Below are 26,372 nucleotides of genomic sequence, written 5' to 3' on the forward strand. Positions count from 1 at the left end.
TGTAGATTGAAGCTTGAGGTTTAGTGGGATATGAATCTTCCACCTTCTTGGTGCTGATTGCTGTCTTTCTGTTAATGGCTGTGCCCTACCCCCCTCCCTCCGGTTTCAGTTTCTAGAAGTCTCAGGTGGGGAAGCTGGCCCCAGATGGCAGGCAGGTGCAGACACACTGCTGAGGTCCCCCGTGGCAGAGCTGGGTCTGAGACAGGCCAGCTTTTTCGCCTTCCCCACTGCACAGTCTCCACTGGTCAATATTTGCTGATGGAGCCTCTCAGGGCCTGGGGTTCAGCCAGAGGGCTTCAACCTCCCTGCTCAGGCCCCAGCTTTTCTGTGAGAGCCTGGGAAACATTAAAGGGCTCAGGAAACTCTGGTCTCCGCAGACTGCAGCAGCCGGGGCAGCTCCCCTGGTGGCCCCATTCCCTGGCCTGCATCCCTGCTGTCTTGAGACTTCTGGCCCCCGGTCATTTTCCTTACTTTCTTGACTGTTGAGTTTCAAAGTATGTGTGAGTTAATATGTTTGCCCAGAATTTGTAACAGGACAACATTCAGGCTTTCTTGTTGCCAGTATTGCCAGAGTAGAAACAGGGATTTAATCGCTGTCGTCTTCCTCCAGCGTCCCCACCCCCAGCCCTCTTGACTGAACTTGACCCCTCGGGGATGGAACTGGGTGAGGGGAGTGAGGCGCACAATTGAAACGTCTCCAAAATGCAGGATCAGGATAAGTAATAGTAATAATAATGAGTACAATATTTTAAAAAATCAAACATAACCCAAAAGAATCCACAAGGAACAAAAAAATCAAATTTCAGGTGAAGCCAGGGCAGTCCAGAGCCATCCTGGAGCCCGAGGCAAGGGCTGCTCTCCCCCAGAACTCCTCAGAGAGGAGGATTGATAAGACCTAAGGGTCCAGGCTTTTCCCGGGTAGAGCATGCTGACCGGCGGCAGGAGCCTGTGACCCCTGGATTCGACCTGATTAACCCACAGAGTTAGGGTCGGTCTTTCCTTTGCTGGGACTGAGCAGCCTCCTCGGTGTCCCCCCTTGGACCTCAGAGCTCCAGCAGCACCCACCCCCGCTCCTCCCATGGCTCCTGAAGTCCGGAAGAAATTGCACACCTGGGCTCACTGGCCCACCTTCTCTAGCTGGTGTCTCCAGACCCCTCTCCTGACCCTGTGGCCCAGGACCCTGCAGAAACACTGCAGCTCCATCCCTCCCATCCCGGGTGGGCAGACCTGCCTGCTGCAGGGCCCCTTCCCTCACCCCACTTCATACCAGTGTCAGGAGTCACGATTGGATTCCTGGATTCCCACATCCTGCATGTCTTTCACCTGCCTGGCTTTGTGGCCTTCCCTGGGAGCACGAGAGGTGGGGTCCTGGGTTTCGTCCTTGGGCCCTCTGTCCCACAGTCTCCCACAGGCCCCCTGTGGGCTCAGGGCCCCCAGACCCCAGCTCTGACTGGCTAGCCCCTTCCCCCCTTGGAAGAAACCTTGCAGTGAGCTATAGGGTAGTGGGTGCATGTGTACCTCAGCGTCTGCTCCCCCAGTGATTGTTTCTGTCACCTTGTGCCCTCACTCCAGGGTCCAAAGCCAAGCTCCCATCTATCATGTGGTTTCCAGGCTCCCTATTTGAGCTCCCTGCCCTGGGAGGGTCCCTGCTCACCCCCTGCCCGCACCCTGGATAGCAGCTGGCTAGTACATCCAGACTCAGCTACACACTGTCTTCTCCACCTTGGTCTCCATCTCTGACCCCTCGCCCCATGGGCAGCCTCTGTGGGCCTGGCACTTCCTCTCCTGGCAGGGCAGGCAGTGCAGCCCCCACAGGAAGGTGCCGTGGGCTGGGGGCCGAGCTGGGAGCCTGGGCCTCTGCTGCCTGGCTCTGCACCTCTTCATCGCCACTGGCCTTGTGATTAGTGAGAAAGAGTCCAGAATGGGGCTGGTAGCAGCGTCTGCAACATGGGATGGCATCAGGGTGAAGATGGGGCAATGACAGGCAGGTGGCCTGAGGCGGGAGGTCCTTGGTGGTCCTGGAAGTATGGATTGGAGAGGCTGTACATGGGCAGGGCCAGCCTGGGCACGTGGGGGGATGATGTGAGTGACCCGTCAAGTGATCGCGTGCATGGGGAGCAACCCCATCCACCTGCTGCCTCTCCCCAGCGGGTCTCAGATCCTGCCTCTGCTTTAGGACGAAGTCTGTTTCATCATTCTTGTTCCTGGCGTCCATTTACTTCATCTGCATCTCCAGGCCTGACAGCCTGATTAAGGTGGCCTTGGAGATGGAGCAGGGAAAATCGGTGGGATCAGGGCAGTGGGTTCCCCTGCCTTTTGTGTCTTCGCACCATGTTTTGAGAAATTGTGTCCCAAGTTTGGGGAGCGACCTGCAGATGTATGTGGTTAGCTTCAGACCACGGTCCCTCTTGGGTCTGCCTGGTCTCTGGCCTCTCCTGGATCAGGGCTGTGGGAGCCCAGAGTGGGTTGGCCACGAGGGGGCGATGCTGTGCAGGGCGCCTCCTGGCAGTGCCTGGGCTGTTGGGGTTAGGTCTCGGGGATGCTAGCTGGGTCTTCCTGGACTGCTCCCCTTAATGTGCAGGGACAAGCACCTGCCGTAAACCCCGACCCCCACGAGGTTACACTTGTTCTGTTTCTTCAATATTCTTTTCTGATCATAAAATAATTTATGGTGGAAAAAAGTATAGAAAAATACAAAAATGCACAAAGAAGACAATGAAAAGCATTCATTTACAGTCCAACCGCCTGCAATCAGTTTATCGTAAACATTTTGGTCTTTCTTAAGTGTGTGTATATTTATACGTTTTTGAGTAAAATTGATGGGATGATGCTTGTTTGCTGCTTGTTTATTTTCACTTGCCAATATTTCCTTATCTTAGTGAATATTCCTCAAAAATAGGGTTCTTTAATCACTATGTGGATTTTCAGCCTAAGGAGAGACCATTTAGTTAATCAACTTCCATTGGTATTTAGGTCATTTCTGGTTTTTGTTTTGGTTTTTTCTTTTTAATCAAAGTAAATAATTGACAGCATTTTTGCCCACGAAAGTGCGTTTACATCTCTGATCACTTTGTGTGATGAAATTCTCTGAATCGAGTGTCTGTGAAAGTGAGTCTGTAGCTGGTAAGACCACGTTAACCTGTAGCAGCAGGTGGGAAACGTACCTCCCCAGTGCTCTCTCTCCCTTTTTTTAAAATGCTGCTTCTGTCCTTCTCTTTATGTTTAAAATACCTAAGCATATTTATTTTAAAAATAAATAAAAGCATGTATACACAATACAAAAATTAAATCCCCCGAATTGTTTATCACTTTGTGTTGCCGTCCAGAAAAATCTGGTGGTGTGCCAGAAGGTGACGGGGCCCAGAGGCCAAGTCAGCTTCAGTAGGGGAGGAGGCCTGAGCCGGGCAGGCCTGGGCTGGGGTCTTTGAGTTTTGTACACCAGGGGTTCATTCAGCTGCTTCAGTGAAGGGCTGTACTATTGTCTTCTTTTTAAATAAGTGATGGTCTACATAGCCTCTAGTCATTCCTTTTAGAGAATTAAGAAGATTAAGAGAGAGGGAGAAAGGAAGGGTCTGTAAAGGTGCAGGGACACTGAGAGCTCTCCCCTCTATCCCTTCCCCAGAAGATGAGCTGCTGTGTTCTAGTGGGGAAGGGAGCACATCTGAGGAGTGTGGATCCTTAGGGAGCAGACATTTGGGTTTCATTGCTGCTGGCTGTGACTGCCTGGCAATGCAGACCCGCCTCAAGTTTCCCCACCTGTCTAAAGAGCATGGAAGCTCCCCTGGAGGGCTGTGTGAAATGTCTGTACTGGAAAATCACATATTCGAAGTCTTGTGCCACTTCTCAATTGCTTCGGCTTCTTTTGAATGTTCATATTTTAAGCCCACAAGTCCGTACAGGTGGTGGTGATACTGACAGATAGATGGAGATGGACACCGAGAAACATACAGTGATCAGACTGTGTGTTGCCCCTGGGATTCTCCCTTCCAGTGTGGAGATTCTGGGAGTCTGTGAAATCCGCCTTTAGTGAGCTGAGACTTGGTACTTGAGGCTGGTAGAGGAGGTGGCACCCATGTTTACGAAGCACGTCCGTTGCTTCTCACGCTTCACCGCCTGCCATCCCGGAGTGCACACACCTGCTGACAGTGCCGCTCCCTCAGGATGGAATTCAGTTCGGAGCAGGCAGAAGCCCTGCGGGGGACAGGGTAGAGGCCCAAAAGAGGCTGAAGAAGGGCTGGATGGGCGAGGCTGTCTGTGCTGGGGGGTTGTCTTTGCTGCATATACACAGTGTGTCTTATGCTTGCTGGAGAAAGTGTGCTTACGTGTGGGCTCCCAGGGCCTCTGTCCCTCTGCAGGGAGGCTCTGGGGTTTCCTGCAGCCATCCTGTACTGCTCTGGTGTGCAGGGCTCTGGGGACACAGCCGTGTGCTTTGGGGCTCTGTAGAGCTCAGGCCAGCCCAGATGATGGGAGGACACGGAGGACTGGGTACCTGACTGCACAGCTGAAATTCGGGGGGCTGGTGCTCCACCCTTCCCTGAGAGGCTGTTCTCACTGCTGCTTTCAAAACTCTAGAGCAGAAGGAGTTCGAGGGAAATGACTTGATTTCCACCTGGCGTGGCACAGAGGAGGAGCCCCATAAATATTGACCAGACTGAGTCCCTTCTCCCAGCCCCGTGCTTTCAGGGCCCCCTGGTTATACCTCAGCTGCACACAGTTACCGACTTTTATTTAACTGAGTGACTTGTGAGAACTGAAGGCGCATTATTTAAGAACACCAAAGGCCTGGTCAGAGCCAGCAGCTGTGGCCAGCCTGGAGAGCATGGCATCTGGGGTTGGGTCTGGGGTGGGGTGGTGAGGGTCAGTGTAACAGGCTAGGGGTCCTGGGGCTTTGAGGAGGGGAGTGGGAGATGCCAGGCTTGCAGATTGCTGACTTACAGAGCCTTGAGGGGCGAGGCTTGGGGAGGAGGTGACTGTGCTAGGGATGAGGGCAGGGGAGTGTTGGGGAAGTCTAGTCAGGCGAGTGCTTGCAAACATCACTTCTGGGGAGTGATGGTGTGGGAGGAGGGGTATCTCTGAAGAAGGGCAGCTGGCTCAGTGTGCCTGCCCCTCCCCTGGTGCCCCGCTGCCCTCAGGTGCCCCGCCCCCTCGGGTGTTTCTGGCCCAGAAGCAGAGCCGGCCTGCACCAGCCAGCCCTGAGCCTCCTCCCATGCCTCCTCTCCTGATGCTGGCTCCTGAGCCAGAGTCAGTCAAGATTGCTGTATTTTTTCAGAGGGCAGAGAGTGAAGGACCACTGCCGTGTGCAGTTTGCAGCACAGCTTGGTTGCCTATCAGTGTAAAAGGAATGTGTTTAGCGCCCAACGAGTTCTGAACCACAGAAAGGGTAACGGAAACCATGTCTGTCCCTGGGGAAGTGGGAGCTGACCAGAATTCCCCCATGGCCCTCCAATTTGGTCTGAGTTCTTGATGAGACCTCAAACGCTGGCGGGTAGAGCAATTAATCTCCCTCCAGAATCACTAGCAACCCTGGGCCCACACATGTGGCTGCCCGCGGGCGTGGACCCCTGCCTCCTGCCCCCACCCGCAGGGTCTCCTCCTTCAAGGCAGGCCTCTGGGGAGTCTTGTCAGAACCTGTGCTCCTCCCTCAGCCCAGCCCCTCCTTAGGCTGAGCCCTTCCTCCGTTGGCCCCCTTCCCCACCGGCTGGCCCTCTGCCCCTCTGGTCCTCTGCACCCCTCCCTCCCCTGCCCCTCCCCCTCCGTGGCCTCTGCTGCCCTGCCCCACAGCTGGCCCCTCACCCTGGTGGGGCCCTTTTCTCTGACTGGGCTCTTTCCCAGGCTGGGCCCCTCTCCTGCTGCCCCTCCTCCCGCCTCCTGACTCCTCCCGCTCACTGATACCTCCCTCTCGCTCCTTTGCCCCCCGGGTCCTGTCACCTGTTTGCCCACCTGCTTGTGTATCCACCTGCCTTGCTGACCCAGTGCTGCCCTGGCCGGGGCAGGAGCAGGGAGGGAGACAGGTAGATCCTCCTGGTGTAAGCTTGTCCTCAGCGGGACGCTCTTCTTCCAGGCCTTTCGTCGCGGGGCAGGGCTCAGCCCCCATAGCTCCTGCTCTTACTGCCCCCGGCTTCCCATCCCACTGCCCAGTACAGCCCGGCTGCTCTCTGAGCCTCAGGCGGAGTCCAGTGCGTCCTCCAGGCCTCCCGGTGCACATCCAGTGGGCATCCCACCTGATTCCCCAGAACCTACACCCCCAGCCCCCTTGTCTGATGATGGGTGGTTCCCTCCCTGCATCCTGGGTCCATTTCCATCACAGCTCGGGTCCTCCCAACAGGACAGCCAGCTCTAACTTGAAGAAGCTCTCAGAACTGCTCACACCAGGGCAGCAGGAATTAGGGTGATGAGTTCAAGTACAGAGTATCTATCAGGGTCCAGCTTTTCCTTTGCTGACGTAGACCGCCTGCTTTCTGGGAGAACAGCTGCCTCTGACAGAGGAATGGGCCTTGGTGCTCAAACGGCAGCCCTGTGGGGCCTGTGGTAGTGTGTGCCCAGCTTGGGGAGACGCCGGATGCTGTGCTCTGCACAAGGAGAATGACTCACCAGAGCACAGCAGTACCTGGGACCTGGTCCTCCGGCCAGCCCTTCTGCTTGAGCTCTATTCTGGGCACTGTCCTCCTGGCACCCTTCTCGGCACTGTGTATAAGTCCATGCGAGATGGCACTCAGAGGGTGTCTCCCACCTCTGCACCAGCAGCCTCGTGTGCATCTGAGTGAGGCATCTGCTCTGAGACACGCTGCCCCTGCTGGGAGAACTTGGTTGTGAGCATGGGGCGGGGAGCTCACTGAGAGCCTTGTGCTGGCGTGATGTGCTGGAGGGGTGGCCTACTCTGAAATTGGTTAACGCGTTTTTCTTGGTGCCTTTTGCCTGATTTCCGTATCAGAGAAATACTCTTGTCAAGAGAACGCATTGCCCTCCTGAATCAACCCTGGCCAAAGGGATCTGACATCCCTGCCCTTTGAACTTGTTTTGCGAGGTGGCTGCTTTCCCAAATCCACGCGCCCTGCTGCAGGGATGAGAAACTCAGGGAGCACATTTGGGGAGTCACTGGTTTAGCCTATGGATTGGGAAATATCTCTGGTGCTTTATTCTAAAGCAGATCTTTACTTGCAGATGTCACCCTCTGTCCTGGACACTCACCTTGTCCCTGAGGGACCCTATGCAAAGAGACCCATTTGTAAAGTCCAGTTTGTCCAAGGGTCAGGAATGGGTAGTGAAGTGAGAGCCTCTTTGTGGCTGGAGTTGGCGTCCAGGTGTCTAAAGGTGAACGGAGGTGGGGAAACACTGTATGTGCTGTGGACGGGCGGGTGGGAAATGCCGGGCAAGTGGTTCTGCGGCTGGCTGGCTTGGAGTGGGGGCTGCACCCCAGCAGGTGGGGTGAGCCAGGCCCCAACACCAGGGCATCCCCTTGATGAAGGTGCTGAGGGTTACATAGCACCGTGCCCGGGCATCTGCCCTTACCTAGGTGTGGCGACCACAGCCCGGCTGTCCTCATCCTCAGGGCTTGGAAGTGCAATGGCAGGAGCTCAAAAGAGTCCATCAGAATCTTTTAAAAAAATATCCTGTTTTTAGTTTATTTTTATTATAGAGAATTCAAACACACAGAAGAGCAGAGCGACCAGCTCTTGGGTCCAAGCCCTCAGCTCCAACAGTTATCAGCATTCTGCTCTTTTTTCAAAAGATGCTGATCCTAGAACACTTTCGTTAATTTGAAAACAGAGAGCTAACAAGCAATTATGTTAATTTAACAACACACTTGTGAGCGATGTTGAAAAGCCAGCTCCGCTTTACAAAAATGACAGGAGCACCACCCAGCCTGCTGTGACCACGCAGAGGCGGGAACACGTGGGTCCCACCCTGAGCACCTGCAGGGAGGAGGTGAGAGGGACCCAGAGGATCTTAGGGCCTGGCCCATGGCCCAAAGGCACAGAGACTTTGTAAGGTGGGGTGTGGGGGGTGCAGTGATGGACCAAACGGCTGTGCCCAGTGAGGTGCGGGACAGTTTAGGGTTGGCGGCAGTTGCTTCCTTGTCTTGTGGCCACACTGCCCTCTGTGACAGTGAGAAGGATGTCGTCGGAGCCAGACCCTCGTGTCTACACACTTGCACTCCTCCGGCAGGAAAGTCTGTGTGCCCTGTGCTGGGGATAGTCTGGGCGGCGACAGGTTGAAAATGGAACAAGTTCAACAAAGAAGTTCGAATACTGAAAGGGGTGATCTTGGGGTGCCTTGGCATTGTGAAGAGGGGTCAGGAGGCTGCCGAGTGAAAGGAGGGAAACCCTTGCAGGCAGAGGCAGTAGTGAGAGGGAGCAATGTCGAGGGGACAGCGTGGTCTCCCCCGAGCTGAGTCCAGGGCGTTCGCATGTGTGTGCATGCACTCATGTGTGCCCCGCCCTGCACACGGGGTGAGAGCAGTGACCACAGGGAGTATGAGAGCAGTGACCGTGGGTGTGGGTGCTGTGGGCATGGAGGTGTGGGAGCAGGGATCGGGGGTGTGGGCGCAGTGATCATGGGGGTGTGGGGGATGCTGTTCCCATCGTCTGCTGATACTTGAACTGGTTTCTCAATTGTTAGGAACTTAGAAACATTTTTGTTGGTGTGTGTCGTTTCCTCTTATGAAGGACCCCTCTGAGGACACCAGGGGCTCTCTAGGAGAACATACTTGCCTGCTTAACTACCCGGCTTGAAATCCTAAGTGTCTGCCCTTCCTTCCTGAGGTGCTGGGGTGGGGTCCACTAGGTGGTCCAGGTCTGACCCCAGGCCTGTTTAGCTTCTTAAGTTTTCATATGCTTGGGGCTGACCAAACGCGCTGCAGAGGAGCCTCTGGGGGAAGCCCAGCAGAATTCCACTGGGGGACAGAGGGTAGGGGGGCACTCATATGCACTTCAGCATCAAAGGGGTGTTTGACTGTGTCTCTGAGTCCCTCCCCGTTCTGAGATGTCCCTTTCCCACTGGAGGAAAGAAGGGAGCTCCAGGGGCAGGGGTCCCAGGGGTGAGGCTCGGGCCCTGTATCTACCCTGGACTTGGTCACCTTTCTGGGAGGGGGATCTTTGGCCAGGTGAGATTATGCCCCACCCGCCTGAGCCCTGTGGAATTAGCGCTAGCATGGGGTCTCCTTTAGGGAAGGGGTGCAATGCACTGCACACTCCCAGGTCCACATGGAGACCAGGGCCCTGAGCAGCCCCTTGGCTGAGGCCATGAGAGCCCTGTGGTCCTGGGCCATCATCCCCTGGGAAAGGAGCCCCAGGCAGGGTGTGGTCCTACTGGTCACCCATCACAAATTTAGGGGCCCCTGGTGTGCCAGCCCTGGCCTGGCCTTGGAGCCCAGAAGCTCATGGTCAGGCTCTGGAGGATGGGGTTTCTTTGGGACTGCAGCCTGGCCACACCAAAGAGGTGTCCATTTGGCCTGTGTCCAGTGCTGGGGGTCCCCCAGGAGTGGGGGGCACTTGGAGATTCCCCACCTGAGAGGAGGTCCACTGAAGGGTGCTGGATGTGGTACAAGTCTTTCCCAGGCCAAGTGACAGTTTCCCACTTGGGACCTCAGGTACCCGGGCACAGTCCCCGTGTGTACTGACTGTGGCCCATAGTGGGCCCAGGCACTCCCTCAGAAGAAACCTCTGGCTCACCTGGGCTGGGAGAGACGAGCACTTCTCTCGATCCTGCCCCCCACCCCGCGCCCTGGGCCCTGGCCACGGGCGATTCTGCCTGGGCTGGTTTCTAACTCACCTGGCCCAGGTCCTAGGCACCGTCCTGGAGCCTTCGTGGAGAGCCCGCATGTTGACCTGCTGCTGTTTCTTTCCCGTGCTGAGCAGTGAGTGATGCACGTGTCCCTGTGGGTCCTCCGGGAGTGCAGCCTCTCCTGAGGAGGGAGGGCTCAGGATCCCATCACTGCTCCAGGTGTGGCAGGTGATGCCTCCAGACGCTGCCTCCCCCACCCCACTCCCAATCCTGCAGCCCGTGGTCACCCCCATCTCTGAGCAGCTCATGGTGACCCCAGGCCTGTCTCCCCTGTCGTTTCTGCACAGCCTGTGCTAAGCCACGCGGCCTCCGTCTTCTGTGCACCTCCTGCCAGGCCATGAGTCCAGAGGGCTTCAAGGGGAGAATTAAAATCCTGAACCCTGGGGAAAACCTCTGGGGTGCCTGGCTTGGCTCAGTAGATGCGCTGGGCACGTGAGGAAGCTCCAGTCCGGGAAGACGCAGGGGAACACCCAGGCCCAATGGGTAGCATCAAGGTGGGAGAGCCCTGGGGGCTCCCAGGGTGGGGTGAGAGGTGGTTGGCAGATGTCCCCACCCAGTCTTAATGAAGTGTCCCCTCCCCTCAGTGATCCTGTCTCAGGAAATCCCTTTGACTGGTTCTCCTGGGGTGGGGGGCAGCTCTCAGCTCCCGGGGGGTGGGGGAGTTTCCTGCTGGATGAAGGGTCTGCAGGTGGTCTGAGGTGGAGTGGAGGGGGAATATGTGCTTTGTTTGTGAGGTAAGCTCTCAGATTTCCTAACTGCGGTTAACTAGTTATCCTCGCGCCGAGCGGACAGGTTTGCAGCTGATAGAGCTGGGGAGGTGAGTCATGGGGAGAAGGGCAGAGCTGCTTCCCCCTGAGTGGGGCTCTGGAGGCTGCAAGGAGCCTGTGAGGGATACAGGGCTGGGGGCAGGGCGGTGGGGACATGGGGAACACCTCCTATGGGTGGCAGTGAGGGAGACACCACTTGGGAAGGGCGCTGACCGCACACATGGCAGATTTTGTGTGTGTGTGTGTGTGTGAGAGAGAGAGAGAGAAAGACCCAGGACCGTGGCGCATAAGGACCAACTGGTCAGTCATCTCAACAAACCAACACACTGGCTCTTTTATGCCCCCCAGGGACTCCCCGTTCATGTTTGTAATCTAACCCAGAAGATGAGAGAAAGGAAGCTAAGATGATGAGAAAACCTCAGCGGGGGGTGTCTGTTTCTCTCCATGATAGTTTTCTTGTAAGGGCCTCTGACTTCATAGCCTGTGGTTGTCCAGTGAGTTAATAGCCAGCTGAGACCGGCTGGTTGAGAAGCCATGTCACTGCAGACATCAGGACATGTTGCCTCTTCTGTGCCTTTATTGTTCGTGGTAAAGCTGGAGTCCCTCCCTACTGCTCACCTGGTGACGGATCTGAGAGTTGGGACACAGTCTTATCAGATCTGATCTGAGGCGGCCTGGAGAGAGGTTGGGGAGTGCAGGTAGCAGCACCGCTGTCTGCCTCAGAGTCTTCCCTCTGCCCCTTTCCAGCAGTGTGATCAGGCTGGGCCGCCTCACCACCTGTGCACCCTCAGTTGTTCATTCAGCCAACACCAGGGCACATGCTACAGCATGAGAGGCTCTCTTCCAGTCTCCCAGATCCGTCACTGGACCTGACAGGCTGAGGCCTCTCTTGAGGGGCAGACAGGCAGGGAAGGTGGTAAGTGAGTTAAGGATGTAACGTATTGGAAGACAGAAACTGCTAAAAACAACAAAAAGAAAGGTTTGCAAATACTAACAGCTATATATAAGGTAGATGAAAAGCAAATTTCTTCTGTAGGGCACAGAGATCTGTATTCAGTATTTTGTAGTAACCTGTAATGAAAAAGAAGTTGAAAAGGAATATACGTATGTGTTTATGTATGACTGAAATGTTATGCTGTATGCCAGAATTGACACATTGTTACTGACTATACTTCAGTTTTAAAAAATACAAAAAACAAAAACAAAAACAAAAACAGGAGAAAGAACTGAATCTGGCTGGCAGGAGAATCTTGAAAGTACAGGTGGGAGTGTGTGCATTTTTTGACATGGTGGTCAGGTAGGCTGGTGAGAAGGTGACAGTTGAGTGGTGCTCCTGGAGGTCAGGGGTGAGCGGGTGCTGTATTGGGGAAAGGGTTCCTGCCCAGAGGCCCCAAGCAGAGGAGGCCAGGCCGGGGGACACAAGGAGCATAGGATGTAGGGGCACCAGGGCTGGGCCAGAGGGTTCTGGGCCCAGGGGGACTCCGGGCCAGGAGGCTAGAGCAGAGGACAGAGCCATCTGACCTTGGCTGCTCAGTTCAGGGAATCCTAGGGGAATGGGAGGAGGTACTGTCAGCAGCCAGGCAGCAGCTGGCACTGGGGGTGGCCAGGTGCCCCCATCTGCAGAGTGGCGGGCCTGGTAGCATTTGCTGATGTTGGAGATGAGTCCAGTCCATGGCCTGTGCATTTTCCAGGGGCCTGGTCAGCAGAAGTGGGAGAGGCTGCTGGGGTGAGTGTTGGCGATGACCAGGGGTTCCACCAGGGCCTGTCCCATGGTGGGTTGAGTAGACACCCAGCTGGAGACATGCATGGGCTGGGGAGGGGCACAGCTGGTTGAGCCAAGCTGAAGGCGTTGATTTGGGGTCTTTGACACAGGGATGGGGTTCCAAGTTGAGTGTGAATGAGACACCAGGAGGGGTGATGTTTGGGGTGCAGGTGTGAGGCTGGCCAAGGGGCCCAGGGCAGGGGAGCTGATGGTCCTGAGCAGGGTGGGCTGGATGCTGGGACCTGAGCCTGGGCTCAGAATGTGAAGGTGGCCCTGACCTGGTCACAGATTGCCCAGAGCAGCCATGGAAGGGAAAGCAGGCTGGGGTACGGCCAAGGCCAGGGGCAGGGTCGGGGAGGGTGAGTCTTTTCTAGGAGTTCTGCTGGAAAGGGGAGGAAAATGGGCAGGTCTGGGAAAGGAAAAGGAGTCAAAAGAAGGGTCTCATTTTCAAGGGAAAGAAAGAAATCGGCTGCTGAGGGTAAACATAGGGAGTGGCAGGTCCCAGCTAGAGGGGAGAGGGGAGCCCTGCTGGCGAAGGAGTGGGACTGGCTGGGATGGCTAGAGGGAGGTCCCCAAGGGAGGAAGGGCAGACGACGATGACTTCCTCGCGGCTGGAGTAGCACTGGGCACGCGGATGTGCGCTTGTGGGAGACGGCTCTGTGGGGTGTGTCCTCTGCCGGTGCCAGACACGTGCGTGGAGCTGGCTTTGACCAGGTTGGAATTTCCAGAATGTGAGAAAGGCATGGGGCTGTCCTGTTGGGCCGTGGAGTTTCAGCCGGAAAAGGAAGCCTTCAAAGGGTGGGGAAGGTGCAGGATTGGGGTCCAGGCAGGGTCCAGGCCTCCAGGGCAGCATGGGCTGTGAGCAGGTCCTTGGGGGCCTCGTATGCTGAGGCCAGGCGTGTGTGGGAGGTACGCCAAGGCCAGGAGTGCAGGGCAGGTACAGGGAGGCCAGTATGTTGGGCTCCCGGCTGTGTACTGCCCTCTGCAGCTGGGGCCCCTGAATTTCCTCAGTGTCCCCATGTCTGTAGAGTGGGGTTGCCGGGCAGGGGTGGTGAGGACTTGTCACTTCCGGGAGGCCTTATGGCCACATGCTCTGGGGTGTGTGGCACTCAGCCTCCACCCCAACACACACACACCCCCTAGCTGTTTCCCCCTTCCCTCTCAACCTGTTTCCCCCATCACCTCTCTCGCTGCCACTGTGAACCAGCACCCTCTCCAGATCACACCTGCCGGCAGGTGGCCTCTAGGCGGGTTTCTCTCTGCCTTGTCATCTTCGTCACTTATTATCAATTAGGTAGCTAGTCGTTAAACCTCCCTGTGCCCTGCGTGTTGTCCCTGCCGTGTGCCCATCACCGTGGCTCCTGATTGCGGGGAGGCAGTGAATGAAGGAGGGAGGCAGGTGTGCAGGCAGCATTGCCATCGTGTGGGTGGCCTCTTCATCTGCCTCCTGGGGGAAGGTCAGTGGGGTGCCTGGAAGCACACTGGGTGTACAAATGTGAGTGCACAGCACCAGGCAGGGGAGGACCCCCCCATCAACCCCCGGATCTCTGCACCTGCCTCACCCTACCCACAAGACTTGCACTGTGGGGCGGGGCTGGGGTTGGGGCTGCTGTCCACGTGAGCAGCTCAGACGGTGTTGACAGGGCAGCCGGGTACTCAGTGAGCACCCAGCGGGGCCTCGGTCTCCCTGGGGGATCACCATGGGTGGCGTAAAGGGAAGGTGTGATGAAGGTGGGTATAAAGGAGGTGACAAGGTGGGTCTCCCGGTGACCCAGCCCGCTGCCACTCTGCAATTGATTTTTCCCAAACTGTCCAGCCTCTGCTGGCTCTTCTGCCTCCCAACCCATGTCTCACCTCTCTGCCCAGACCTTAGTGGGAACCCCTACCTCCCCTTGTTTCTGCCACAAGCCAACTGAGGCCTTGCTTTCTGGAAAAGCTGTGTCTGCCAGGCCCAAGAGGGTGGCCTGTGGCGTCCTGCACCCTGTGCTGAGCCAACCTTGGGCACCTAGCCCCTCAGTTGGACTCCTTGTCCTCTACCTGACTGTGTCCCCCACCTGACAGTGACAGCTGGGCTCCTCCGCAGGGGTCTGCGGAAGCTGTGGGGGCGCCGGGCTGGGAGGGCATCTCAGGAGAGGTTACTGCTGCATCCAGGGAGGGTGTCCTGTGTGTTGTACGTTCTATGTGTTCAAAGCCTTAAGCTGAGGCTGAGAGGGGCCATGACGATGCCACGAGCGATGAACGGTCTACTGGGGGAGAAGCACATTTTGTGCAAAGACTCGCTATTGTTTGAATTTTTAGAAATGTGTCTGCTGCTGTGCCTGTGGGTGCTTTAAACATGCTCAGTGCACATTTAAATATTGACTCTACCAAACTGCAATTTATTGTTTCATAGATGCCAGTCTTCCTGTCGCCATCAGACAAGTGCCTTCATAAACAGATCGGCATGAGCTGATCCCAAAATACTGCAGATGGTCCTTTAGACACAGAAAACATGCCTGATGCAGGGGCTCAGCACAGCTTCCCTGGGTGCAGCCAGTGATGGCCATTTGCGTTCCAGCCCTGCACCCGATTCAAGCATAGATGTCCCAGCTAGGAGGGACAGTCAGATCTGGAGATGTTCAGGGTCACAGTGAAGGTGATCAGGGTCACTTGGAGATGTCCTGGGTCACATGGAGATGGTCAGGTCACATGGAGAAGTCAGGGTCACAGGGAGACATCCAGGTCACTTGGAGATGTTCAGAGTCACATGGAGATGATCAAGTCACGATGAGGTCTTCAGGGTGACAGTGAGCACCATTTTTATATGACTTTGGTCCACTCTCCTGTCCCCTCAGTAGAGCCGCCCCTCGACCTGGGTGGCAGAGGTAGGATTCATGAGGTGATCTGCGGCAGAATATTCTTGCATATTTGCGTATTTGTGAGACTGTGTGTGATGTAGGGATGTGCACATCCTCTCTGTCAGGTGTACGTGAGACAGAGCAGCCCCTGCTGAGCTTTCTGGGGGATTCACCCCCTGTTGGGGGGTTCAGGGAGATGACCATTGTGAGCTGCGGTCCTGCAGATTCGAGTCCCTCGGCCTTGCTCCCTGTCACCTCCTGTGAACAGCTCTCATGTGTCTAGGTGGTCGTCACTGCTGACTGCCACTTCCTGGGTCTCTTTTCTCCTCGTTCTGCCGCTCACCCTGTTAAGGCCATCTAGCCCATCACTACCAGGACTCTGCCCAAGGACTGCTCTGTTTGCCCTGTGCAATCGGGTGCGGCTGACAGTCCTGGGTGGGGCGTGCTTCGAGTTAATCCACGAGGAGCAGTGTCCCTTGGAACCTGCAGGAAATGCTGGAGTTTAATCAGGCACAAAATCATCCACTTTGCAGCGGCGGAGGGGCAGTGGTTTGTACAATGGTTGTGAACACCGCAGCCCCACCAGAAGGTGGGCGGGCGTTCTCTCTCTGTTAGCGGCCTGGGGGCCCCTGGGGGATGTGCTGTGTCTGCCGGCCCACGAGAGGCACAGCTTTCTTGTGGCCATAAGAGGTAGGGACAGACCAGCCGCGGAGGACCGGTGGCGAAGTGGAGTCTGATCCTCCCCCAGGCCTGCCACTCTGTACAGTGCGACCAGGGGCGAGTGGGTCCTCTGTCCATGTAAAGTCCCCCAAGCTCGGTCCTGGGTGGTCTGGACTGGACTGGAGTTGAGGCAGGTGGAAGCAGGAGGCAGTAAATGCTGCTGTTCTCAGACCCGCATCTTCACTCGCGCATCCTTTCCTGGTCGAGCGAGTCCCAGCCTCTTGAGTCTGGGCCTTGGCTGCCCTGGAGGGGGTCCTTGTCAGCCGGGCCCATTTCTCGCTTGTCCATCGACGTGGCCTGAGAACCCAGGGGCACTGGGAGAGTCTCTGGACACATTTTTACCTTCGTGCATATATCACAGGGGTTCACTTCATACCCAAATGCCGTTCTTTCTTTCTCTCTTTTTTTTTAATCAACCCTCCTTCACAGCTTCTCTCCAGATGTAGCTTTTGTGGAAATAATCACTCTGTCTTCATGTTTAGTTTCTAGGGTAATTCCGAGGGCTGTGGGAACAAAGTGCCACCGACTGGGTGGCTTACACAGTTGACGTTGGCTTTTCACAGTTCTGGAGGCTGTTTTCTCCTGAGGCCTCTCTCCTTGGTGTGAAGACGGCCGTCTTCTCTCTGGGTCCTCACGGCCGTCCCTCTGTGCCTGTCTGCGTTGTAATCCTCTTTTATAAGGACACCAGTCATGTCAGACCAGGGCCCGCCCTCATGGCCTCATTTTAACTGGGTTATCTCCTGGAAGACCCTCTTTCCAAGTACAGGCACACTCTGATAGATTGGAGGTCAGGACTTCCACGTGAATTTGGGGGGGACCGCCCTTGCATCCTTGCAGATTATTCCATCACGTGACAAGCTTATAGCCCCTGCACAGGGTGAGGGGTGAGGTTGCTTCCCTGGCTCTTGGCCACGTGAAACCAAACGGCTTTGCACTTGGGTCTGGCTGGCGTGGTTCTGTTATGGGCTGGTTGTCGGGGGACTCCTAGGAGCCTCTGCGGAGTGGGGACCCCTGCGCCCAGCACTCTGCATTGTTCTCTCCCATCCAGCTTGGCGCCAAGGCCCTGCTCTTCCTCGGTGTGAACATGTACGGGGTCTTTGTGAGGATCCTGGCTGAGTGCTCCCAGAGGAAGGCCCTCCTGCAGTTCCGGAACTGCACTGAGGACCGGCTGAGGCTGGAGGATGAGAATGAGAAGCAGGTCAGTGCACGGGGGTCTCGCCCAGGGGATCGTGGGGAGCATGGGGAGCATGGAGCCAGTGCAGCCTTCTGCCCACAGGGCACTGGGAGTGGGGCCAGCCTGGCCTGCCTGGGACTTGGGCAGGGACCTCAGGCCCCTGTTGGAGCCCTTGCCTCTCTGGGCCAGCCCCCAGGACAGCAGGGGCACCCTGGAAAGGGAGGTGGAAGAACCGTCGCCCTCCGTCATCCCTGGGTTTTCCCTGTTGGTGACTCGAGGTGCGGGCGGTGGAGGAGACACAGTCAGGCGGAGGGAGAGGAGAGCTGGGAAGCTGGCACTTGAGGGGCTGAGCTGGGAGGGGCTGAGCTGCTAAGAAGAGACAGTCACCTGAGCAGCCCTACACCTGCAGCTTGGCTTGAGGCCGCAGGGCACCCCGCCCGCTGGTGCAGAGCACTGTCCCCTCCAATCTAAAGGGCACAGGCTTGGACGGAGCCGGGCTGGGTTGCTCCCACCCCCAGCTGCTGTCAGCTGCATGTCCCGGGCTCACCATTCTCTGAGCAGTTTTCCTCATATATATAACTATTCGAAATGCAGAAGGGAATCTGTTAATGTTAATCTTTCAAAGCAGAATCAATAGTTTTATGCATTTCATAATTTCATTTATTTATTTATGTATTTTATGTATTTGTTTATCATTAGCTCTTTTTGTACATTATAGAGGTCTTTTATGAAACAATTTTTCCAATGACAAAGATACATTTATTTGAAATGCAGTTAATCCCCCTGTTTTTGCTTTAGTTTTTTAATCTATGAAATTCAAGTAAAATTACAATGAACAATTTGGTGAAAAAAAAAAAAAACCAGCTTGTGTAGAAACGTTCATAGCAGAATCATTCCCAGTAGGCAACAAGACTACAAGTCTGTGTGGCCACGAGACCCGCCCCCGGGGCCACGGGAGCCAATCCGCGCGCGTGCGCTGCCCGGCCCCTCCCTCCGCCCGCCCAACGGTCAGTTCCTCAGGCGGGCAGGCAGCAGTTGGTCGATCGGACGGCGGGTCGTCGGGTCTCCCAGCGATGCCGGTCCTCTTCCCTCCGACAGCGGCGGCGGCTGCAGCGGCGGCGGCTGCAGCGGCGGCGGCTGCAGCGGCGGCGGCGCGGTCCCTCTGGGAGGCGCGGCGCTGGCCGAGCGGCGGCCGCGGAACTTCGTGTCCAGCGCGGGGGCGGCGGGCGGGCGCCCCGAGGCGGTCCGCGGGCAGGTGTTGGACGAGGGGCCGCGCTCCAGCAACCTGCGACTTCGGCGAGGGCTCCCACGGCGTCGTGTGGTGAGTGTCCGCGCCCCGCGTGCCGGCCGCGCCCTTCCGCGCAGCCCCCGCCCGGCCTCGGTGGACTCAACTGCGGCGTCGGCCCCGGCCCCGGCCCCGCGATCCCGACCCCGAGCCCGGGCACGCCCCCAGCCGGGCTGCCCCGCCGTCCGCGCGCCAGGGATCTTGGGCAGAACGGGCCCGCTCGGGCTGGGGCGTTGCTCGAGGCACTTCCCAGGCGGGCCCTCGCTGGGCGGGGGAATGGGGGAGGGGCCCGTGTAGGGGGTGGAGGCCGGGACCCTGGAACCCAGGATTGAGCCCGCGTCCCTGTTTTGGGAATACAGCGGCGAAGCAAGCACTCCTGCTCTCACGGAGCAGCTGCGAGCCCATCGTGGCTGCCGTACGTGTGTCATTTCACACGCGGCTCGTGAGCAAGGGCGCGTCTTCTCAGCCCCACAGCCGAGGAAGCCCAGACTTATGGAGGCTTAGGGGACACGCCTGAGTTGTAATGGCAGACCTGAAATGTGCAAAATGGGAAATGTCACCCAATCCCATCAACCCAGCTGAATGCTCTGGATTTTCAAGTTTTCATCTTTATACACGTTCTTTTCCCACATCATTGTCGTTTTGATATAGACATACATATTTTTTAATTTCTAATTTTTGTTTATTATTGAAGTACAGTCAGTTAAAGTGTGTCGATTTCTGGTGTACAGCAGTGTCCCAGTCATGTATATACATACATATATTCATTTACATATTCTTTTTCATTGAAGGTTATTGAATATAGTTCCATGCGCTATACCGAAGAACATTTTTTCAGTCTGCTTTAATATACAGTGCCTAACATTTGCAAATCTCAAACTCCCAAATTTATCCCTTTCTGACCTCCTTTCCCCCGGTAACCATAAGATTGTTTCGTAAGTCTGCAAGTCTGTTTCTGTCTTGTAGATGAGTTCATTAGTGTCGTCTTTTCTTCTTCTTTTTTTTAAGATTCTGCATATGAGTGATATATGTTATATTTTTTCTCTTTCTGGCTTACTTCACTTTTCCCTCTTTGTTCTTTTTCTTTTTGGGGTTCAAAAATTTTCTTTTGTATTATCTTGGTTTCTTTTTGGTTCCTTTGACTGCACTGTATGTTTTTGATACGTGGTTACCCTGTTTTGCCTGTATATTAACTCATTACTTTATCTGTTTGCTTTAAACTGATAGTCGTATAACACATCCTAAAAAGAACGAAAAAAAGAAAAGAAATCTATATTTTCTTGTTCCCCCTCCCAACTTTAAGGATTTTGATGTCCTCTTTTACATCTTCATGTTTACTCTGTTGTAATTCATTGTAGTTATAACCTTTCCAATCATGGTTTTCCCCTTTCTGTAGCATCCTGCATAAATGTAAGGAAGATGAGAAAATGGAATAGTTTTCTCTAAGTACTAATATAACTGGAAAGAAATACAAAGGCTTAAAATAGTCTAGGATATCATACAATCACTTCTTAATCCTTTATCGAGAAGTAATTCAGTCCTTTAAGGTAGTAATGAAAGTAGTTGGTTACAGCATTACTTAGGCTGAAGTATAATAAATGGAAAGTGATTAATACAAATATAAAAATTATTAGATGAATTGATTTGGGATTTATAATTAGTTTGATATTTGCTAGCCACACAAATGGCTGAGAATTTCTTTTTATATAAATATGTCTATAAGAATGTTCACTACATGCTAGCTTGATTTATAAGATGTGAAAAGGATAAAGAACATTATCACTCCTTTTTATCTTTTAACTTTACTGTAATTTTCACTTCTCTCGGTGTATATATGTGTGTGTGTGTATATATATATATGTTTAGTAGTAGGTTATATACAGATACTTAATAATATATAAGAATATATATAATATAAATAAATAGTCAGTTTCCAAGATCTAAGCTAGTGATCTCCCCATCACCTTTTTATGCCTCTTACTAAATATTCGTTCTACCATTACAGATATCGGTTACTTTTTTAATTAGTGGCTTTTTGCATTGCTCTCTTTTAGTAACATTCAATTATAAAAAATCAGAGAAGTTATGCCAGCTCCTTAGTTATACATGAAGATGTTAACCTAGACCTAAGGAAATTATAGTCCTCTTTTAGTGGATAGTTCCTCAGATAATGAGTGGAAGCATTAACTTTCTGTGTACAACATAGCAATAAAAAAGTTTCAGAGCTTCTTTATAATGTGGCCCCACAGTAAAGCATGGATTTTAGTTGTGTGTCCATGTATATCTTGTATATCTTGTATACTTAAAGGGACGAGGCACATTTACCTCCAGATGCTTAGTAATTTTCCGGTATAATTTATTTTCCTTCCCCAAAGAACAATGGGCTCATTAAAAAAGTCCTGAACATTCAGTATTCATGAAAAGACCAACAGATATTGCATGGTTTTGAAATCATGCTTTTATAAAATCACAGAATTTTAGATCACTCTAATTGTGTTTATTAAAATTAATTAAGGTTAGAAAAAGGCACATAGCTGAGATTAGTAAAAATGCATTGCAATAAAGAAGATAGGCTAAGTTACTTTAACAGGTAGACCCAAAATGCAATGTCTGAACATAGCAGAGGCTGGTTTCAGCTTTAGCATAAGACTACTTCAGGGAGTAGGGAAGTGGGGTCTGCTCCATGACCTTGAGCTATTATGATAAATGATTTATTTCTTTATCTGCTGTAATGTGCTCATATTTTTTCCTCGTTTCAAAAATAAAAAGAAAAATGTTTTATAGTTTAGTATTCAAGAGTAAAAGAGAGACAGGAGTAAGAGAAGATTATTTCCTAAGCAAAGGACGGTGGTATGGCTAGTGGTATCATGGCCTTAGATGAAATATTTGCCTTTCTCCTTTACTGAAATGCACGACTGAGCCTGTACCAATATACTATTTTCTGCTTCTGCCTGAAAGTTTATTTCAAGACAGAGTGTGAAAGTTGAGTAAATTTTGTGGTCTAGACACATTATCAATGTTATCATTATAGACACATTATTATGTTATCATTATCATATCAAGAAGGTAACTCTTACTTTTTCCTTATTTCATAAATTTTGTTGCACAAAATAAGTCTTTACTTAAGTTCTACAGGTTAATACAGAGTTCTCATAGACTGAATTTTGCTTGATCTTGCCACATGGTACACATTGTCTAAATGGGGATAATTTAAGCTAAATTGAGTCATTTCTTCATTCTACTAATAATATTGTTGCAGAAGTACTTTCAATCTATATTTTGGTTTTCATTCTGTTTTCTATAAATACTTCATGTTTCTATATGTTAGTCATGTGGGTTTCCCCCCATATTCAATATAATTTCTCTCTCTTTTTAATACAGAGAACTACTTTTCTTATATGTGAGTCTAGTTTGTGTTCCATTAAATTCTTATGGTGTTCTCATTTGTTTTTTTAACATTTTGTTGCTAATAAGTTACTGATGATTTGTCTAAGATGATTAAAGAAAAATAATTATAAAATTAGAAATAAATGGTGTCATTACTGGTATAAAGTAATTTTTTTTTAGCTAAAACTGAAAAAACTGAAAACTGCATGAGTCATATTTTCTACATTAAGTTTCACCTAGAAGTTGAGCATTTGTTCAAAAAATGATAATGATATAACTCAAAAATAGATAACATATCCTCCCTTCTATGAGACTGTATTATATATACACATTAGTAAGGTCCTAGGAATCTATGTGATGTATATGGAAATGGTATAAAGTTTATACCAAACTTTTTTTGAATTCTGCAAATATTTATATACTTTAAGAAAGTTTTGAATCATGTAAAAATATATTTCCATTTGTATTTTTCATAATTCAGTGCATCTTTCAGTAGGTATTTCTCAGAATACCCTCAAAGAATAACCCTCAAAAGTAATTTACACTTTATAACTGTTCCTTGCTAGCTATTAGAAAGTATCTTCAATTAAAACCTAATCTGCAGGTATTGTTGCTGAAAATAATGGAGTAATCTCTTTCAAATCAGTTTAACCTATTATATATCTATTTGCTCCATGGCATGAGTTATAAAACATGTCTCAGTATATGTATGATAAACTGGATAGAATGGAAACCTTGATTTAAAAAAAGTTACCTCTATTATACACACGCAGAGACACACACACACACACAGAGGGTCACTTTTAGGTCCTTAGCTGAGGATCATTTCAAATCAATTTATCCATAGCTATCCAGACAGGATTGTTGCCTACAAGTAGTTCACTTTTCTTTTAACATAAGTTTTCTTTCTGTTCACATTACTAGTGGTCTAAAAGCTCCTGAAATTACCCACCTATAACATGTTCTAGTATAAATGTTTATTGCTTTTAGTCTTTACCTTCAGGTAATTTTATGATTGGATCTCCTTAGAATACACTTGCACAAAACTTTTCAGAACATAGAGCATTTTACTTTGTCAAGACAATAACAAACACATACACAGGGATATAGATGATAAGAATGTTAAGTTAGAGTCAGATTATGGAGAAATATGTACTTAGGTGTTTCTCAGGTAGATAATAGAAGGTCATCAAAGTTTATTTGGAGTAGGAAATATGATTGGAACTCTACTCTAAGTTAAATCACTGAAGTGTTATTTATATATTTTTTTCGATTGAAGCCTTTGTTTTTCTAGGCTTTTGATTATATTTTCAAACTTAATTAGCAAGTCTACAGTGCATTTATGAGATGAACACGTGTTTCCACAGTGTTTTACTAATGGTTTCCATCTTCAGTTCAGTAACACAGACCTTGCTAACATGTAGTATGTATTTCTTGCCATTTGGCAAGTATATTTAGTTTGGTTTGTTTTCCACAATTAATGCTGACTGATAACTGGGTTCTTTTCTCTTCCAGGTTGTGGAGACGAATTTGGTTGCTTTTGACTGTCACTGGATCATTATAAATGAGGTAAAGTAAATTAAACCTTGCTGTTAACTCTGGGTCCTATTTTCATATGTATAGTCACAGCATTCCTAGGGCCTTGAATTTCTACCAAGAGACAGAACACAAAGTAAACTTTCAGCTTACTGAGTGGATGCTGTTAGATAAAAATAGAATAAGGAGCTTTTTTTTTTTTAGTTATAAAGGGCTTTGCATGAATGAAATAAATGGAGAACGTATTCCCCATGGAGCATCTTTTAGCCTTTTCCATTGGCACACACTGCCTACTTCAGGAGATCATCTTTATGAAAAGTACAGCTCTTCTTTGTCAGCACGGTGAATTCCTCCCAGTGGAGTGCTTATGTTCCATTTATATTTTACTGTTGTTTCTAGAACTTTTGCATCCACCCCCGTTTACACAAGGATTAAATAGTTCAGCACATGAATATGAGTAAACAAGAGCAGGTTGTTTTTCTTTTCATAAGGCAATACAATTGTTTTAAAATCACCCACTTGTCAAGTCCCTTGTGAAAGTTTTTTGAATTTTCTAAGGACCATACATAAGATAAAAATACACTATTACAATATGAGAGCCCTCTGAAACAAATTATTCTATTAGCACCTGCCAGTCAGAACTGGAGAGGACAGTGAGAGGTCAGTCAGGGATAAATAATGAGATCATGTGAATCTGTTCTCAACGAGACCTAGGATTCAACATATCTATCTCTTTTGAATAAAAATTACGTATTATTTATCAACAGATACTAAATATTGAATGATAGAATAACAAGTTTTGTCTCAGGAACAAAACAGCATTTTGGGCAAGAATACTGGTTTTGCAATTAGCCAGATAGGCTCCATCCTGGCTACACAACTGGTTAGCCGTGTTACTATGGAAATACAGTGTAATCATCCTGTGCCTCAGGTTGTTTTGTTTGTATGTATAATAACATTTACTTTACAAGTTCACGATAAAAATTAAGTGGAATATTATCCAGTATCCGTAACACAGTCCTGACAAAAGGCAACAAATAGCGCTGCAGTAATGAGCAGAGCACGGGGAAGCTCACAGATCACTTTCTCACGCAGTATTTTGTTGAATGCTAAACATCATGAAGTAATGAGGGAATAAGGGCCATGGGAAGCATATGATTTGCCTCTTCTTACACAGAAAAGTAAAACCAGTTCTCAGTTCAAGTGGTTTCTCCTGCACACACTTCACTGATGGAGTTTTAGCTCTCGTTGGCTCTTTTTCATTCAATGTAAAGGCACTGGAGACATCTTACAAATCTGTTGTTGGTCCGCCAAACTGTAGGTCTACATGATTTGTCAGTGAGTGTCTTATGTCAAATTAGGATGTGTTTTTCTGAGATCCCCAAAGATAATGTGTGTATGTGAGATCTGCTTTTCAATAAAGTTTTTAATAACTTTAATGTTGTAATACCACTCAAGTTTCCATCTCGAATGACTAGATGTCAAGATAGAGTAAAAGGAAAAGGGAAACTTAACAAACCTTCATAACTTTTCAAATGAGGCATTTTCATTTCTATTTTTCTGCAAGGAATCTAAGATTGAAATAAACAGTTGGCCAAATATTACACAACTATGAAGTGGTGATAATGGAATGTAAAACCTCTTAGTCCTTTCCAGCCTAAAGCTTTGATTGTTCTTGCTTCATTTTCTTTTGCTTCAATAATTTTCCTTACAGATTGTATTTTTGAAATTTCTGCTACCTAAATTTCAATCTTACAGGAGCCATATCTTGTTACTTTTTGTCTTTAGCTTATTATTTTCTAGGTTACTATTTTTTGGAATAGAGACTCCTCCTAATTCCTGTTTTTGTCTCACCTTGTTTTTATTCCCCATCTGCTGACGGCGAATAGACCACACAGGTTTTTCTGTTGTAAAACAAGCTGGAGCCATTTTACATTACATTTACAGGGCAGGTGACCCCAGGGTCACGAGATTAGGGTCAATCTTGGGGTTTCAGGTGTCGGTACTCCTGCCTCCTGACTGTGACCTTGTCTGAGCCTCGGTTTCCTCACCATGAAATGGAGGGAGGGCAACCTTGCCGACCTAGCCAAGGCAGGATGCAGGGGTCAGTCCAGGCAGAAGCCTGGACCTAGTGGCTGCAGGAGAATCTGGGTGGTGGGTATAGGAGGAGGGGAGCTTCTTGTCAGTAGCACAGGTGGGAGTCTGCTGGGGACACCTGATGGGATCTGTGACAGGCAACAGGATGGGTAGGGGCCAAGAGGAGGCAGTTGGATGTCAAAGTCACAGCCAGAGACCTGGGATCTGACCACACTTTCATCCCCCAAAGAGTAGGTCAATTATTATGTGAGGAAGCAGAGATGGGAGGGGAGTCTGCAGCCACATGGGCTGAGGTTCAGAGAGTCAGGCTACAGGGAGGCTATGGGATGGCTGGAATGACCTTTCTCCTCTGTCCCCCTGTCCTGCATCCCCTCTGGCTGGGTTTACAGATCCTTCCCTGAAAGATGGGGTTGGGGAGGGGTAAGTTAAGAGAGGCCACAGAGACCCAGAATGGGAATGACCCCCATGGTGACCATGGGGATTTCAGACAGGCCCAGGGCAGAGGGCCCATGCCAGTTTGTCTGTCCAGATGGGCACAGCTGAGGACCATGTGACCTGCGGCCCTGGCAGGGACTGCCCAGTACTCCCACCCAGGCCTAGGTGGGAGAGGATGTGCCCGGGACCCTGGCTTCCTGCCCTCCTGCCCCTACAGGTGAAGTGAGAGACAGGTGCATAGAGCAGGTGCTTGAGAGCAGATCTGAGGCCTGTATGAGGGCCCCAAGCTCAGGGTGGGCACAGCCCCCAGCATGCTCGAGTCTCAGCCTCCCCACAGGGCTGACAGTCCTCTCCTGGTTTCTCTTCCAGCCGCTGCTGGCAACCCCAGGCTGCCGCCCCATCCCCAGATGTTAGGAGCCGCTGTTGCCTCCTTGGTCTTCTGAAGCCCTCTCCTCTTTCTGCCTCTGCTCAGAGCCCTGCTATCTGTCCCTAGCCCAGCTTGGCCGTACTCGCCACCGGACCTGGGCATGTCAAGGCCTGGCCTACGCCTGCCTGCCCAGCCAGCAAAATCCTGGCGGCCTCTCCAGGT

At 51.1% G+C, this 26,372-nt stretch overlaps 1 protein-coding gene across 3 annotated transcripts in view; it reads left to right on the forward strand.

The window, feature by feature from the left end:
• Nucleotides 1-26,340, forward strand: part of LOC140688683 (Ca(2+)/calmodulin-responsive adenylate cyclase-like) — a 41,615-nt gene extending 15,275 nt beyond the window's left edge. Inside the window, exons 6-9 of one of the 3 annotated variants that reach the window (XM_072948301.1) lie at nt 16,918-17,067; nt 18,142-18,364; nt 23,231-23,284; nt 26,153-26,289. In XM_072948301.1, the coding sequence (XP_072804402.1) occupies nt 16,918-17,067; nt 18,142-18,364; nt 23,231-23,259 (402 nt within the window). In that variant the 3' untranslated portion in view covers nt 23,260-23,284; nt 26,153-26,289. Of the gene's footprint in view, nt 1-16,917; nt 17,068-18,141; nt 18,365-23,230; nt 23,285-26,152 lie in introns of all 3 variants that reach the window. The other 2 variants (XM_072948302.1, XM_072948303.1) reach the window with 2 other exon arrangements.
• The last annotated feature ends 32 nt before the right edge of the window (nt 26,341-26,372 follow it).

The sequence above is a fragment of the Vicugna pacos genome, chromosome 23, assembly GCF_048564905.1.
Source record: "Vicugna pacos chromosome 23, VicPac4, whole genome shotgun sequence".
In the NCBI taxonomy this organism is placed as follows: Eukaryota; Metazoa; Chordata; class Mammalia; order Artiodactyla; family Camelidae; genus Vicugna; species Vicugna pacos.